The sequence below is a fragment of the Galeopterus variegatus genome, unplaced genomic scaffold (genome assembly GCF_000696425.1).
Source record: "Galeopterus variegatus unplaced genomic scaffold, G_variegatus-3.0.2 Scaffold3677, whole genome shotgun sequence".
Lineage (NCBI taxonomy): Eukaryota > Metazoa > Chordata > Mammalia > Dermoptera > Cynocephalidae > Galeopterus > Galeopterus variegatus.
The window spans coordinates 150,389-166,739 of NW_007729788.1; the positions used below are offsets into that span (position 1 = coordinate 150,389).

At 54.5% G+C, this 16,351-nt stretch overlaps 1 protein-coding gene across 1 annotated transcript in view; it reads left to right on the forward strand.

Moving 5' to 3' along the window:
* Window positions 1-485: 485 nt before the first annotated feature.
* The window catches only part of DNMT3A (DNA (cytosine-5-)-methyltransferase 3 alpha), a 69,306-nt gene continuing 53,440 nt past the window's right edge, over window positions 486-16,351 (forward strand). Inside the window, exons 1-2 of the mRNA XM_008585703.1 lie at window positions 486-583; window positions 13,279-13,383. Coding sequence (XP_008583925.1) covers window positions 521-583; window positions 13,279-13,383 — 168 coding nt within the window. The 5' untranslated portion in view covers window positions 486-520. The remainder of the gene's footprint in view (window positions 584-13,278; window positions 13,384-16,351) is intronic.

Sequence of the window (16,351 nt, forward strand, 5' to 3'; positions counted from 1 at the left end):
TCAAAGGGAAGAGCAGACGTGAGCGGAGAGAAGGGAGGAGGCGGGAGGCAGCTGGAAGGCCCAGAAGCAGCACCCGCTGCGCCACAGCACTGCGGAGGGAGGCAGCCAGCGCGAGGCGAGGCTGGCAGAGGCAGGAGGCTGCCCTGCCCGCCCGGAGGGGAGCCCGCTGCTGCCGGACGGTCGAGTCTGCCTCAGTTTCCCCGCTGTCTGGGCTGCTGGTGAGGCTGGGAGGAGGAGTGAGGTCAGAGGCACCAGGCCTCGGTGGGTTGAGGGTGAAACCCAGGGAGGGTCGGGGTGCCCTGCCCTGCTGACCCTTTCCTTTTCCCCCGCAGGTGGAGCCGTCGGAAGCCCAAACCCACAGACAGACGGAGGCAGCGTTTCACCAGAGGGCTCAACGCCGGGATCTATGTTTAAGTTTTAACTGCAGCTTACAAAGACCACGATAATTCCTTCCCCAAAGCCCAGCAGTCCCCCAGCCCCGCGCAGCCCCGGCCTGCCTCCCACCGCCCAGCTGCCCGCGATGCCCTCCAGCGGCCCCGGGGACACCAGCAGCTCCGCTCTGGAGCGGGAGGAGGACCGAAAGGTGAGCGGCGGGCTCTGCTGGGGACCCTCTGGCTGGAGCCGGGAGTGGGAAGGCAGGGCCCATCCCCACATAACGACAGCTCAGGTGTGCCGAGTGCACAGCTGCCTTGCCCAGTCTTCAGGGCAGGGAATGGGGGCGGGGGAGACCACTGACATCCCTGTTTTGGGGAGGAGGAAACTGAGGCTTGGCGAGGTTAACTTCTGGTGGTGGAGCAGGAATTGGAAGCCAGGTAGTATGGCTCCAGGACCCAGGCCTTTAACCACTGGGTATTTGAGCAGAGGCTCAGACCCCAGGTCTGTGCGATTTCAGGGGCTCGGCCTCGCAGAGCCCCAAACCTGGATCCTTTTTCGGATCTGCCTCTTACTGGCTGAGGCCTGTCACTTTACCTCTGTTTTAGCTGCCTCTGTTTCCCCAAGGTGTTCAGTAGCTTCTGGAAGGCCAAAGACAAGTTCTGGGGGGAGAGGGGAATACGGTAGACATGAGGCCTTGTGAGGGCTCCCCCTCCCACACAGACATGCAGGCCCACTGCTGGGTGCTGGGTGCTCAGCCTTTGGAGATGCCCTTTGGAGATGGTGATTTCCCGCCCCCTAATCCAGGCTCCGAGTGAGTGTCACTGGGTGATTGATCCTTGATGTGGCTTCTGACCATAGAGCTGGTGACTTCTGTGTTTTCAGCACCCCATGAGGGGTGACCTCTTCACCCTTCTGCCAAGCTCCAGGTTGGGCCTAAATCAGTTAGAGGCGATGATGTCAAATTGATGGGAACCCCTGCTGGGACCTTACCAACCTGTGTACACCCTCAGAGAAAGCTACCCTTAGCCCCCAGCATTTGGACTGTTCTCCCCCTCTGTCAGTGGCATGGTAAACTCTACTGCCAGCCTTCCAGGGCAGCTGTGATGGACATAGCCTTCCTGGCATGTCCATCTGGTGTGCTTTTGTCCCCGCAGCTCCCTCTGCCTGCTCCCCTTTCCCTGAGCAAGGATGAGAGCTTGCGATGCCTGGTGGTGTCTGGGAGTAGCAAGGCATGTTCATGGGGCAGCAGTTTGTCCTTCTGGCACCAGATGTGAGGCCTCAGGGTGCTCCGGGCTACAGGCAGCCCAGGCACCCACCTGGAGGATGTCAACTCTGCCTGTCTGCCTTATGCAGCAGCTCTGAGACCTCCCCCAAGCACGCCCAGCTCCTTCCTGGGCACACTCATTCTTAGAGTGTGTGTCTGTTTTCTGGGTGGCTTCCATCCATTGTTCTGTTTGGTCCTTGGGGACAAGCCTTCAAACAAGTAGGGCAAGGACAGATGGCCCTCATTCGCAGATGAGGAAACTGAGCCAGGGATGGGTCCAGATGAAAGTCTGGTCTCCTGCCTCTTGGATCTGAGCCCTTCCCACAGCCACCTGCATAGTCCTGCTGTGGACACACACACCTGGTGTGTATGTGAAGCCCAGGACCTGCCTTCCTAGCCTGGAGCCCTGCGGGGTGCCACCCAGTCAGGCAGAGCAAGCTGGGGAGTCAACAGGTGCAGCAGCTCCCTGGGCAGGGCTCCTAAGGCTACAGGCCAGTCCCCTTCTCTCTGGTCCCATGGGAAAAGAGCTGATAGTCCAGGTTATCCCACCGGCCTCCTGGGCTACTCCGCTCAGGACTCAGGCCATGGAGTTGGGGACACCTGCAGCCACCTGTGCTCTTGAGTGGCAGCTTTGGCCAATCCCCTCCCCTCCTTGGGCCTGGCTTTTTTTCTCTGTTGGATTGGGTGACCCTGAGCCTCCCCCTACCCTAATTCCCATGTCCTGACGATGCTGACACAGCTCCATGGGACACACTTGCAGTTACTGGTCAGTCACCCCCACAGGTGGGGAAGGTACAGCCAGCCAGGACAAACTCCTGCTACTGGACTCCAGTGCCCCTGCTGCTGTCCTGGGCAGCAGAGCCTGGCCACCAGTGTAGATAGCAGCAGGCGGGCTCTATCTTATGGCGGTTCAGGGTGGAGAAAGAGCACTGGACAAGGAGTCAGAAGTCTCAGGCTCCAGTCCTAAGTATGCCACTTAGAAGAGATGTGATTTCAGGCCATCTGGGCCTGTGTTTGCTCAGCTGGAAAATGGGGATAGTAACGCTAGCCTTGCCTGTTTTACAAGGCCGTTGTGGAAGTCAGATGAGGTCATGGGCATGGAAGTGCCCTGCAGACAGCAAAGTCTGGTCCAATTATGAGGGATTACGACTGCTATTATTATCTCCCCATAGTGACTGCTCTGGCTCAAGCGGCAACAAACACACACCCCGCCCCAGATCCTGGTGCGTGCGGATAGAGCGAGCACACTCACACGCTGGCAGGCAGGTGGGTGTGCCAGGAGATGGCAGCGACCTGGACGACAAGGGCTGGGCTCGGCTGGGCCTCCTCCCCAGCTGCCCACGCCCACATGCGCATGCTGCCTCACCGGGCACTCTGCCCTGGCACCTCTGGGCTGGCTCCAGCAGCTCCAGGGAGGGCGGGTGGAGACACTGACAGCCACCATGGCAGCCCCTGAGAGGCGGGCTGGGGCAGGGGGCTGTGGGGCTGCAGAAGGGGAGACCCAGGCATGGTCTGCAGCCCGAGGAGCCTGGCAGAGGTGCCAGGGGCACCGGGCTCAAAGGAACCATCTGGTGAGCCAGAGGGAAGGAGTGTGGCCATCCACCAGTCCCTTCACCGCCTGGCCCCACCTGCCCTTCCAGCCTCCTTCCCTGCCACACCTCCACGCGCCTCTCCCTCCAGCCCCACTGCAGTACTTCCTGGAGCTGCCAGGCCTCTGTTCCCTCCCCCTGGTGGGCTCTTCCCTATTTCCTCTCCTTCTCTCTGGTCAAAGCCCTTGCTTCGGTCTGCAATGGACCAGTGGTTCTCAAAATGGGATCCCCAAACCAGCAGCAGCTGCACCCCTGGGAAGGTGTTAGAAACAAAGCTCAGACCCCACCCCACACCTGCTGAGTCAGAAACCCTGGTGACCTGTGTTCTAGCCAGCCCTCCAGGGGTACCGTTGCACACCAACATTTGAGAACTACTGGTGTAGATGACACCTGGCCCACTGCTACCCCTGGAGGGCAGGGCCTCAGCCCCTTTCCTCTGTGCAAATCTCCAGGGCCTGGGATAGCACAGAGTAGGTACTCAGGAAATATTCTGTGGAGAGGATGGAAAGGAATATGAGAGTGGATAAGACCCCTCCACAGGAGGAGAATCCTGGAGCCCACGGTCAGGCAGGTGGGGGCAGAGCTGTGGGTGATGGGCTGAGGAGGCCACACTCGTGGCTGGGGGTGCAGAGAGGTCTGTGTGTGTGTTCCCTTGCCACCTCCCCCACTCTGCCATCCAAATGGTGGGCAGGCAACAGGCTGCCTGGGGAGGTTGGGAGGGGGTGGGCTTTGAGGGGCTGAGCTCTGGGGCTGTGGACAGGGTGAGGCAGCTGGTAGCTGTGGCCACAGCAGAGGGAGGGGGCTGGCCTTGTGGGGGATGGGTGGGGAGGTGAGCAGCAAAAAGGCCAAGAGCTTAGGGGGGATCATGGATGTAAGGTGCCAGCTCTGTGTGTAGGGAAGGACAAGGGGCAGAGGGAGCAGGAAAGGGGACCAAGAGCAGGCCTGGGGCCTCCTTAGATCCCCAGATATGAGTCAGAGCTGGACAGTCATCCAGAGCCCCAAGCTAGGCCCCTGATCTTGAGCTCCCATCCCTCCTCTGGCCTTAGAAACACAATGGCCAAGATGCATTGAGCACTGACTGTCTGCCAGGCGCTCTTTTAAGCTCTGTACCTGCATTATTTTATTTAATTCTTACATTGCCCTATAAGGTAGGCACTATTATTTTCATCATTCTAACTTATTAAGGAGTAAACTGAAGCTCAGAGATGTTAAGTCATTTGCCTAAAGTCACACAGCTAGCAAGTGGCATTGCTGGGGTTGGAACCCGGGCAGCCTGTGCTGTTGGCTTCTCCGCTCTTCGGGCTCCGCCTGCGTGAAGGGGATGGAGTGAACAGTGCCTCCCAGCCTGATGTGTGATGCTCCGTGGTCCTACTCAGGTTTCTTCTGCTGTGGGTTCAAATGTGTTTATTTAGACTGAAAGTCGGGATGGTCAGAGAGTGCCTTTCACTGCTAACAGCGCCCTTACCCTGGGGTGCAAGTTGGGGGCATTTCACGTCCAGCAGGAACCCACATACACAGGCTCTTGTGCATGATTGTGCACGCGCGCGCGCACACACACACGCGCACACGCACATACACGTGCACACGCACACACACGTGCACACGCACACGCGCACACACCAGGAAGACTCTGTGCGCTGGAGACACTGCTGTGGACACATTGCTTCTCCCCATTTCTTCCTTCCTCCCTCTCTGGACATACTGCTTCTCTTCTTTCTCTTCCTCCCTCTCTCCCTCTTTTTTCAGACTTCGATACCTTTCCAGGTACCTAACACATAGTGGGGCTTCACAAGTCTGTTGGATGAGCTGAGTAAGCTTTCCTGAGGACCTAGTAAGGAAAAGGGGATAGGGAGATACCAAGATAGGGGAGAGGAGGGAGGCCTCCTGGGCAGCTCACCTGCTCGCGCCCTCTCCCGCTGTGTAGTAGATGCTGCAGCAGGGTGCGTGCACATTTGTGTTAGGGGTGCGCAGCAGGTGCGTGCATGCGCATGTGTGTGTGTGGCCAGCGCTGGGGCTCCTCCCTTCCCCTCTCTACCAAGTCCAGCTCAGACGCCTGGTAAGCACTGATTTTCCTTGGGGTCTGGGCACTTTCTCCTCTCTGGTACAAAGCTCATGGGCATCCTTGGGTGGGGTCCGTAGCAGTTCCAGCCTCAGTTATTCTTGCTGGCCCACAGGTCTGTTGTCCACTCCTGGGCACACTGTGCCTTTATTGCACTCAGATGCCTCCACATAGTCACTCAAGCCTGGCTCTTGGTTTTATGAATCACTGTAGGGTCCTTTAAAGAGCCTCCCCCTTGTGCATATAGATAGTCGTGGAGAAACCATCCACCCCCACTCCTCGGGAACATAGCTAATGATAATGGTGCGCACACTTTTAGCTCGGCGGAGTTATTAGATGCTCGGGCTCGTGGAGCAGGTTTGTAAACAGTGCCCACCCCTGAGCTGACCGGGACTTAAGTTTTGGGCTTCAGAGTCTCTAAAGTTCTCTTAAATTAGACATTATCATGTGTCAAATTTAGTTAACCTGGCAGTCAGTACAGTCTTGGGTGGGGGTCAGTTGGACTCTGGAGACAGACGTGTGTTTGAACCTGGACTCTGCCACCTGATGCAGCGACACAAGCTCTGAGCAGGGAAATGCTCCTCTTCTGCTTGAGAGGTTGAAGTGAGATGATGCATGTAAGCATTAACGTATTAAGTTAGCCTCATAATTTATTCTGGGTATCTATCACTTATCCACCTACCTACCTATGTGCACCTTTATGGTTTCGATCCACTGCACCCCACGGGCTGCAGGGATGGGAGAAGAGCAGAGAACCACAGATGGGGGTTTAGAGTCTGCTGAGAGCCTGGCCTGAGGAGGAGAAGGCTCCCTCTCTCCGAGCCTGCATTTACAAGAGATCTCAGGTCCCATCACCCGTTGAACAGAAGCCAAACTGAGGCAAGTGGCGGTGAGACCTAACTCCTGGTGGTGGGGGCTGTGGACTCCTTCAGGGGCCCATGTGAGGGACCATGGCTGGGCCCAAGGTCCCTTGGGTCCCTTTTGCTCTAAATGGCCCCAGGTTAGGGCATGAAAGGCTGGGCTCAGCTGTGCAGAGGGGAAGAAGGGAGCTGAGCTGGAGTGGGTGTCCCAGCACACTTGGGAAATGGGCCCTTCCTCGCTGGGACCTGGGCTTGGCACAGGAGGCATGGTCATGCCCTGCAGCTGCGTCTGCAGAAAGCCACAGGGCAATTAGGGCAATTACTTATAATCATCCCACCATTTGCAAGGTGTGGGAGGATGCATAAAGGAGTTTCCTTTGCTTGGCAATTAACTCACTTAGTCTTCACAATAAGTCAGGAGGTGCCTCCTGTCATCCCCATTTTACAGGTGAGGAACTGAGGCTTAGAGAGGTTAAGAATCTTGGCAGAGGACACATTGCTGCAAAGTGGTTTTATCTGGATGCTTTCCCTCTGTAAAGCAAGGGCTGTGCAGAGCCTGGGGATGGCTGCTGAAGGAGTGACTGTGACTGGTGCCCATGGAGGTGGCTGCTGGCAGAGCAGTGGGCACTCTGCTTTGTTTATGTATTGTCTCTCCCTCCAAACTGAGTTCCCTATTTGCTTATATTTGTATCCAGTACACAGTAGGTGCTCAACAGATTTTCTGAGCACCCCTGTGCCTGGCCTCGCAGGGGCACCGAGACCCCAGAGGCGTGCTGCTTTGTGGGTGTGAGGTCCGGCCCACTGTTCCTGAGGCTCACTGTGGCCGACAGGTTGTGGAGGAAGTGCTGCAACCTGGCAGGACAGCCTGGCACAGCCATTTTTAGCTATTTAGCATTTATAGAGCACCTGCTGTATGCAAATATCCAGGGGCTGTGGGGGACTCAGGCCAAAAAGACCTGGCCCCTGCCTGCCAGGAGTGTTTGTGGCCTTTCTGGAGGATGGAAGGCTTTCATCGATAATTATAAAGCCTACCAAGCAGTCAATGAATATTTGGTGAATAGCTGAATAATTGAAATAAAGTACTGATGGACTTTGGGAGGTGACTCAGATCAGGAAAAGCAGGAAGTATTGGAGGGCTCTGGAAGTGTGAGCATCTGCAGTGATTCCCAGTGTCACTGCTTGACTGCTCACACCATCCCCAGCCTCTGCCCCTTCACCTCTCTAGCAGAGCCACCTCTGCAGGGTCAGCCTGGGCACATCCATACGTGGGAGCGTATGTGTGCGTGGCACATGGGGTACAAGGTCCCATGGCTGTAGTTCTGCAGAGCTTGGTGCTTAGGCAGCCCAGAACAGGGCTCTGCCTGCTGCCAGGGCCAATTCTCTTCACTGAATTCCACAACCACAGACAGTCCCTGGGAGGCCAGCCAGCCAGCTGGCAAAGGCTGTGCGTGCTTCTTGTCCCAGGGGGCCTGGGCAAGTGGCTGGCTAGATCCGGCAAGTTCATCCCCTCGATTCAAACACCAACTTGAGACATCTGCTCAACGGATGCTGGGTCAGTAGCATCCTGTTTAAGTACTGAAGAGAGCACATATGTCAGGCTGGCTGTCTCTGGGTGAGGGCCTCATGAGACATATATGTCTTGTGGGGAGGGGTCCTGTGTCTAGGCATGGCCAGCCAAGAGTGTATATGTCCGTGTGCACGTGAATGCCAGTGTGTGCCTTTACCTTGGATTGCCAGCATCCGATGTTTCACTGTGTGTGTGTGTGTAAAACGTGGTATGGGAGAGGATAGTGGCTTGTTGCAGTGGAAAGACCCATGGGCTGGGAATCAAAAGATCTAACTCCCGGGCCGGCCTGTGGCTCACTCGGTAGAGTGCGGTGCTGATAACACCAAGGCCACGGGTTCGGATCCCATATAGGGATGGCCGGTTTGCTCACTGGGTGAGCGTGGTGCTGACAACACCAAGTCAAGAGTTAAGATCCCCTTACTGGTCATCTTTTTAAAAAAAAAAAAAAAAAAAAAAAGATCTAACTCCTGGATCTGAAGGCCTCCCTTCTCAGCTCTCTGATCTTTGCGAGTCACATAACCTCTCAGAACTTCAGATTTCCCGCCTTTATAATGGAAAAAAATAATACCAGCTCTGCTGTCTGTAAAGTATAAGAATAAAAATGAAATAACATATGTGAAAATGCTTTGTTAATTGTCACGTACAGTACAAATATGAGAGATTATTATCGTCATAGCCCAGCTCATCAGAATGAGAAGTTGTATGTGGCTTAAAATAATCCATCCAGTGAGCTGTGTTGAAATGTAGGTCAAATCATAGCCTCAGAAGTTGAGAGAGGCTGATGGGAACCACCTAATCTAACAGGCCAACAAATGTGAAGGTGCTTTGAAAGCTGTAAGGAATTACATAAATGTAAAGTGAAAATTATGTCTAAGCCTAGAAAGTACATTTTAGTCATCCCATTTCCTGCTTCTGAAGTCATAAGGATCCAAGTGGTACTGGAGCCTCATGCATGGTTGTATTTGCACTGGTTTGTGGATTGTACTTGTGCCTCTATTTGTGTGTATGGACTCAGTTATTTACTGAGCACCTACTATGTGACAGTCACTCAAGTCTTTTTGAGTGCCTGCCTTGTGCTAGGTGCATCAGTCTAGGCATTGTGGATGCCAGCGTGACTAAGATAAAGAGCTCTTGGCCTGGCCAACACCATAGCTGACAGCTGCAAAGCTGGGCAGTGGGCGCATAGGAGAGGAAGAGTCTATCGGCTCAGCCTAGGTAGGGGATGGGAAGGGAATCCAGGAAGCGAGGCTGGAACAGTGAGTAAGGGTTTGCTGGTGAACCTGAGGGGACCATTGGGCAGAAGGAACGGTCAGTGTCAAGGTGCTAAGAAAACAGAAGCAGCCTGCTTTTGTACCTGGTGTGGTATTGGGACCCCAGCGTGGAGAGGAGACCAAGGAGACCCAGCTGGATCCTGGGCACCTTCCTGCACATGGGCTAAGGAGCTCGGCTGGATCCTCTAGGCCCCTGGAAGCCCCCTCAGCAAGGGTTTAAGCTCTGTGGAGTAACATAATCAGCTTTGCATTTTGGAAAGATCACGGAGCCCTGGTCCTTCTGCGTATCTCACGGCAGCGGCAGCAGCACCAGCCAGATGTTGGGATCTGTCTGGCAGTGAAAGCTGCGTATGTAGGGCGCTGAGCTGGGATTGGCATGGGGGAGGGGTGGGGTGGGAGTGATGCGCTTCTGTGAAATGTGCTGGTCAGGATGTGTGAGCCGGGAGGAAGTTAGCAATTCTTGAGTGACTATCACATGTCAGCTTTTGATATATTACCTCATTTAATTCTTATGACATCACTGCAAAGTAGATATTATTTTTATTCTCCCCATTTTATAGATAAGGGAAGCAAGACTTGGAGGTTCAGTAGATTGCAGTTACTAGTAAGCAAAAGCAGAGCAAAACTCCCAGGCTAGCTCTGCCCTCTCCTAAGCCCACCTGTCTAGAATTTCCCACTCCCGTCTCCCACTGGAACGATGGACTAATTCAGGACCCTTACTTGACAGATGAGGAAACCAACCTGGGCTCAAATCTGTTCCTGCTAAATGGGTTACTGTTTTCCAGCTGCTCGAGATTCTTGTCTTTCAGAGTATTAGCGACGCCTCTTAATTCAGTGCTACTTGCAGATTTGATAAGCATGTTTTAAATTCCTTTGCTCAACCCATCAGCAAAGTTATTGAATGAAACAGGCCCCGTGACAGATGCGAGAATGAGCCACTTGATGCGCCTCCTTGGAGCCATCAGGGGTTGGGGGCATGGCCTGAGCCATCTGCTCACCCTTCTCAGTGTCCCAGCCCCCCCTCCTAGGAGTGTGAACCTCAGGCAAGCCCAGGGCAGAAAGCACCACCTTCCACTCTGCCCTGCAACTTGTGGCTCCGTCACAGAAGAATGACATGTTGGCAGAAGGTAACATGCTTTTCACAAAGCTGTGCTTCAGGGCCAAGTGGAAAGGGCATGGGCCAGGAGCCATTCAAGCCTGGTTGTGAATCCTGACCCGGGCTTTCGCGGAGATTTGTTTTCCCCAAGCACAGGGGTGTGTGAGGTGTGTGAGGCCTGAGTGCTGGTCCAGGTGGATAGAGTGCCTTGCCCACGCTGGGCACAGCAGCCTGCCTGGTGCTCTCAACGCTCTCTGGACACATCAGGTTCTGGGGAGGTAGCCTGGTATTGGGGGGTCCACCCCTTCTTCCTGGGCTGGGTTGACTTGAATCTAACAGGGAAAATAATGTGCTGAGCATCCCTCACCCGCTAGGCTCAGCATGCATGGCATAAGGTGAGGAATTACAGCAAGTCTGCTGTGGCATAGGGTGGCCTATCAGGGTCCCCAAAGGCTTTCTCCACATGCCTGATGGAAGCCAGGGCTTGCCTGTCCTGAAAGGTCAAATGTCTTTGTTTTCAGGTCATTGCCATGTGGAACTCATGCTTCCTTTTTGCTGATCAGAGGCTCTAATTGTCTTTCACATCTTTGATTAGCTCAGTATAAAAGTTAGAAAATGAAATGAATCCCTCTGTTATAAATGCAGTTTATTGAAGAAATGGTTCAACTCCCAGAATTTCTGGGCAGGAGTTTTTCCAGACTCTGTTCTGGGCTCTGGAGAATTCAGCAGTGAACAAAACAGACAAGGGGACAAACCATTTATCCATCTGTCCTCTCAAAAACCTGAGAAGCAGGCAGAGTGGAATCTTTCACACCCCTGTTTTATGGATGAGGTAACTGAGGCTCAGAAAGGATAGTCCTGAAACTAGAAAATAGACAAGCTGGGCACATACCCACTTTGGTTTGCCCCGGCCCTTTGCCCTTTCTGTGATGTCACATTGACCCTGATAGTTTTATAAATGCTAAAGACATTTATAAATGTCTTTACAAATGATCAAGACAGTGCCCATTTAGCAATGGTAGAATCAAAGCAAAAGCACCATCTCAGCCTGAAATTCATCACAGTCATATAGACCAAATAGAAACCTTTGCAAATATTAAGCTGCATTGGTAGTATTTCCTCTGTGTGTGATCCAAGGGGTCCTTTCTCAAATGGGGCTGTGGGGTCCTCAGAGGACAGCTCGTATCCAGCAGTCCTGACTTCCCACGGGCATGTGCTCTCAGGCCAGCCTGAGCCCTCCGAGGCTCCCCACCAGCTGTCCACTCTCTCCACGGCCTCTCTGCCCTCATTCATTCTTCTGCCTTCCTGAAAAGAGCCCCTCAAGGATCTCTGGTCCTGGGGCCAGCCTCCCCCTCCACACAGGATCCTCCACGCCCCCCAGCCCCCGGCTTCCTTTCCAGATTTCGTATAGGCTGGACTCCTTGAATTGTCCTCTTCAGCCCTTCTCTAGCCTCAGTCCTCACTGCCATGTCATTCCGCACAGCTTAGTGTTGCTGCTCTCGAAGGTCAGCCGTCAGTTATGACCCCTGGCCAAATTTCACTGTCCTCAGCGTGTTCGCAGCAGACGACTTGGGTTGCTTGGGCTGGCAGCTCGCTCCCTCCTTTCTCCCACAGTACACCAGTGGCTTCTCCCGCACCTCGACTGTTCCCTCTCTGTCTCCTTTATCAGCTGTGCCCTCTCTCTAACTTGACCATGGCCACACTATGTGCGAAGGCCTGGTGCCTCTGTTCCTCCTCCACTTGCACCTCTGGAGGCCTCCCAGAACCTGGGCTGTGATGGTCTGTCCCACAGGCATGCCTCGGACGGTGGGCCCAGTGATGTTCTTCCCATGGGTCTAATGTCTACAGTTGGACCCTTCCATTTGCTCATCCCACCGTCACCTGAAGACTAATGTGGCAAACCACAAGGTGTTTTGCAATCACAGAAAATGAAACTTGAGTGGGATGGTGAGGGCCATCTCAATGAAACCTCCGGGGAACCTGTGCCCCTCCATCCCGTGATATCAGCCCTGCTCTGATTGGTGCCTCCCTAGGGAGGGCCCCAAAGCCATCTTCGGCTCTTGACGTTACCCAGGGCATGAAGACAGGCTGTCCCTCTGCTGGGTTGGGGTCCCTTTCTCCCTCCCCAGCATCAGACCTACCAGTGATTAGTCATGCCGGAGCCCGGCTGAGTCAGAAGAGGCTTGTGGGTGGTTTGTGGCCAGACTGGAGCAGTGAGGCAGGACTTTCTAGGTTTATGTTTCTGCGCCCCAGAGAGAAGCTCCAAAGGGCCCGGCCCTGCGCAAGTGCTGCGTGAGGGCGAGCAGCAAAGCAGGCTTCTGCTCTGGAGCTCAGTGAATGAGAAGCACTGAGGGGAGCCAAGACGTGCCCCCTGAGACACTCCATGGGGCGACAGCATATGCACTGCCGGTGCTACATGGCAGAGACTTCAGGGTGGGGATATTTACAGCAGCTGTAAAAGTTCTCCGTTTCCTACGATAGTCCTCATTTCCAGTACTGCATGTACTTCAGACAGACACCTCTAAATTTTTACATACATACATACATATATATATGTACATATATACACACACACACACACACACACACACACACACACACACACGTTCTTTTCCTTTTTTTCTGTTTTGGGTGGTGACTGGCCAGTGTTGGGATCTGAACCCATAACCTTGGTATTATAAAGCTGTGTTCTAACCAACTGAGCTAACTGGCCAGCCTGACATCTCTAAATTTACTATTTCTTTTAATGTGAGTTTATTCTTTTCAATAAAGATGATTCATTAAATAGATCACTAGCTTAATTTTTGTATATGTGTAAGATGTTTTCATATAAATCAATTCCTAACTCAGAAATCCCATATCAGGATTTGCATTATGATTTTGTGGTTCCGAAAATGCGTTCACCAGGAGGGAGCAATGCCTTCTGCCGGGTCAGCCGGGTCTCCCCTGATGTCCCCCCGAGGGTGTGTTCACATGGGTTTCCAAGAAGTGGCTCACACGTTATCAGGCAGGCAGGGGGTGAAGAACATCCTGGGGTGGGGGGTGGCATGGTGCATCCCTGGAAGTGTGGCTCTCATGGGGGTGGGATGGAAGGAGGCTGGGGCTGGAATGCGGGCCACAGCCAGCCCAGGAGAGGCCTGGAATGCTGTGCCTCTTGGATTGGCCTTCAACCTCACAGGCTGTGTCTGTGCCCACAGGACGGAGAGGAGCAGGAGGAGCCTCGTGGCAAGGAGGAGCGGCAGGAGCCCAGTACCACAGCCCGGAAGGTGGGGAGGCCTGGGAGGAAGCGCAAGCACCCCCCGGTGAGTGTCCCATTTCACACACACACAACACACACGTGCCTGTGCTCTGGACAGCAGTGATGCGTGTCCCGCAGGACCCTGGGGACATAAAGACCAGGTGATGTTGTGAGTGCACCCCTCCAGCTGCAGAACTTGTTCACCTTGCCCGTTCTTTGAGCCCATGGCTATGCTCATATTTCCCCATTTCCTACGCAGAGAACTGGAGGCCCTGAGAGGCAGGGTCCTTGGCTGGTGGGATTTGGAGCTGGGACTTGACCCAGGCCCTGACTCCAGCCTCCCTCTGGAAGGGCAGCAAGAGAGCTTGCCAGATTCCCGGGCTGGACAAGGACCCCCTCCAAGCCTGACCACACACCCAGCTGGGGTCTGAGCCCCCACCTGAGAACCTGGAGGATGGAAACTGGGGAGGGAAGAGGTACAGGCTGGTGGGATTGTCTGTGAGAGAAGAGGAGACTGAGGGTGCTGTTGAAGTCCTGTGGGGGTGCAGGCCGCAAGCCCTGGCTTCTGGGAGCCATTGCCGCTGCGGTCAGGGCATGAGAGGGGCTCTGGAGGACGAGGCCTGTGGACTGTAGGAGCTGCCTCTCTTAGGTCCCAGACTCGGAGGTGGAGCAATAACTTTCCCAGCACCAAAGACAGCTGGTTCCTTTCTTTTAGTCCCTTCCAGCTGAGCATGGCAAACTTGGAGCAAGAAGGTAAGGGGGAGGCAGGGGCTCTGGATTAGTAACTCAGCCCTTCAAGGAAATGTTCTTGGCAGGGCAGGGAGCCAGGATTTTCTCCCGTGGGGTAGAGAGTCAGGGTCAGTGGTGGCTGAAGTGCAAGAGGACAGCAGAGGGAGGGAGGTGGGTTCTTAAAGGCAACATTTTGGGAACCCGCTGGGTACTAAAGTGCACCACTGCCAATTCTGCTTGAATTGGGAGGGGCGGGGGGGGGGCAGAAGTTAAGTAATTTAACTGGTACATAATTTTAAACATTTTAGTATTAAAGCAAACATGGATATTTTATGACCTGGAATGAAAAATTCACATGACATTGAAAGATAAAATGGGACTTCAAAGGAATTTCTGCTTGTAGCAGCCTCTGCAGGCTGCGCTCAAAGATTTGGGGTGCTTCTGTGCTCCACTACTGTCAGAGCACCCAAGGGAAAGGTGGGGAAGGGGAGTGGGCTGGAGTCAGAGCCACTGACAATTCCTTCCACACCTGCATGTGTGCCCACCTCCCTCCGAGGTCTGCAGAGCAAATATCAGATCAGACGGACAAGGAGTGAGAAGGGGGTACAGCCCAGTGGGTGGAGGAAGGTTGGTGGGTCCCACCTACCTAGGTCTGGAGCAGGCTGCAGTGGGGAAGGAAAACACTCTTTTTAGAGTCCAACAGACTTGAGTTCAAATCCCAGCTCCACCACTGATCATCTGTATGACCTTGAACAAATCACTGCCTGAACCTGAGGGTCCCCTTCTGAAAAATAGAGGTCATGAAGGATGCAGTCCTTCTAGACCCCTGTGACGATGAAATGGATTAAGCACCGATGAGCCTCAGCAAAGCTTGGGTCTGCCCCTGCCTGCTAGACCTTTCCTCTTCAGGAGGCCACAGCAGCTGCAGGTTGACAGAAGACACAGCATCTGGATTTACTGCTTCCCAGCTGTGTGACCATGAGCAAGTTGTTTAATCTCTCTGAGCTGCTTCCGCATTGGTAAGATATGGCTGCCAGTAGAACCTACACTGTCCACCTCCTAGAGCGTTTTGCAAACAGGAAAGCAGGGTCCAAATGTGCAGGGCTGGCAGTGTAATAAACATGCTCCACTGCGGGGGCCAGTGTCCACAAGGTGGGGTGCAGGCCTTTGGGGTGGGGCTGGCACATTCACCTCTCAGCAGCCCTGGTGGGAGGTGGTGCACATCCTATAAAAGTCATAGTCTGAATGTGGTCCAGCCTGTGTCCTAGGTGACACCTGTAGCCACCTGGACTCAGGAGAGGCCCCAGGGTGGGAGCAAGTATGGGGAAGGCAGAACTGGCTGGGGCGTCAGGGGGCCTGTGGCAGCTGTGGGAAAAGGGACACCTTGCACACTGCAGGAACGGAGGAAGACTGACCCCAGAGAAAAACAGCCATCACAGCCCCTCCTGGGAGCCCACGATGGGGAAATTCCTGCCACATCCAGGAGTCAGCCTGCGGTCCTCCGCCTGGGTTTCAGGCTCTGATTCGGGGCCTCAACCCTTGTGGAGCAGGTGCTGGTCCCAGCCTCCTCTCTTCCCAGGCAGGAGTGCAGCAGGGACGGCTTCTCAGGGACCTGTTGCAGCTGTGGCCTGGGAGTAGCTTTAGTAGGGAGCTTTAAAGCAGCTGAGTGTGTCATCCCGCTAAGCCTGGAGACAGGAGGGAGCTTGGCGCAGGTCCTGACAGGTGTAACGGGAAGGCGCTGGGAAGTGAGAGAGGACACCCTGGCGGGAGGCTTCCTTTGTGCACACATTGCACAGTCAGCACTGGACAAGGAGGGCCAAGTTACATCCATGAATGTCCTCACCATCACCCAGCCTAAGGCTAGGAGATCTTTAGCTCTCTCCTCCTTTTGCTCCCAAGGTTTGTCTGTCTGTGCCTTCAGCAGGCATCTGTCTATCCCTGGATGCCTTCCACTCATTCCCGCTGCTGCGTTGGCCTCCTGGCTGTGCCCTCCCCAACCAACTCCACCTGCCCCCAGTATGCCCAGGCCAGTGTGCTTTCTAAAACCCCCAGCCCCACCTCCCCTTCATTTTTTTTTTTTTTTTTTTGTCTTTTGTCTTTTTCCGTGTCCGGCAACGGATCGCAACCCTCAGTGTTGCCCCCGTACCGGACCGGGGACCGGCAACGGGATCGCAACCCTCGGCGTTGCTCCCGCGCCTCGCTCAGCCAGTGAGCGGGAACCGGTCCATATGTGGGATCCGAACCCTCGGGTGGGAGCGCCGCCATGCTTCCCAAGCGGCGCACTATCCAGTGTGCCACCGGGC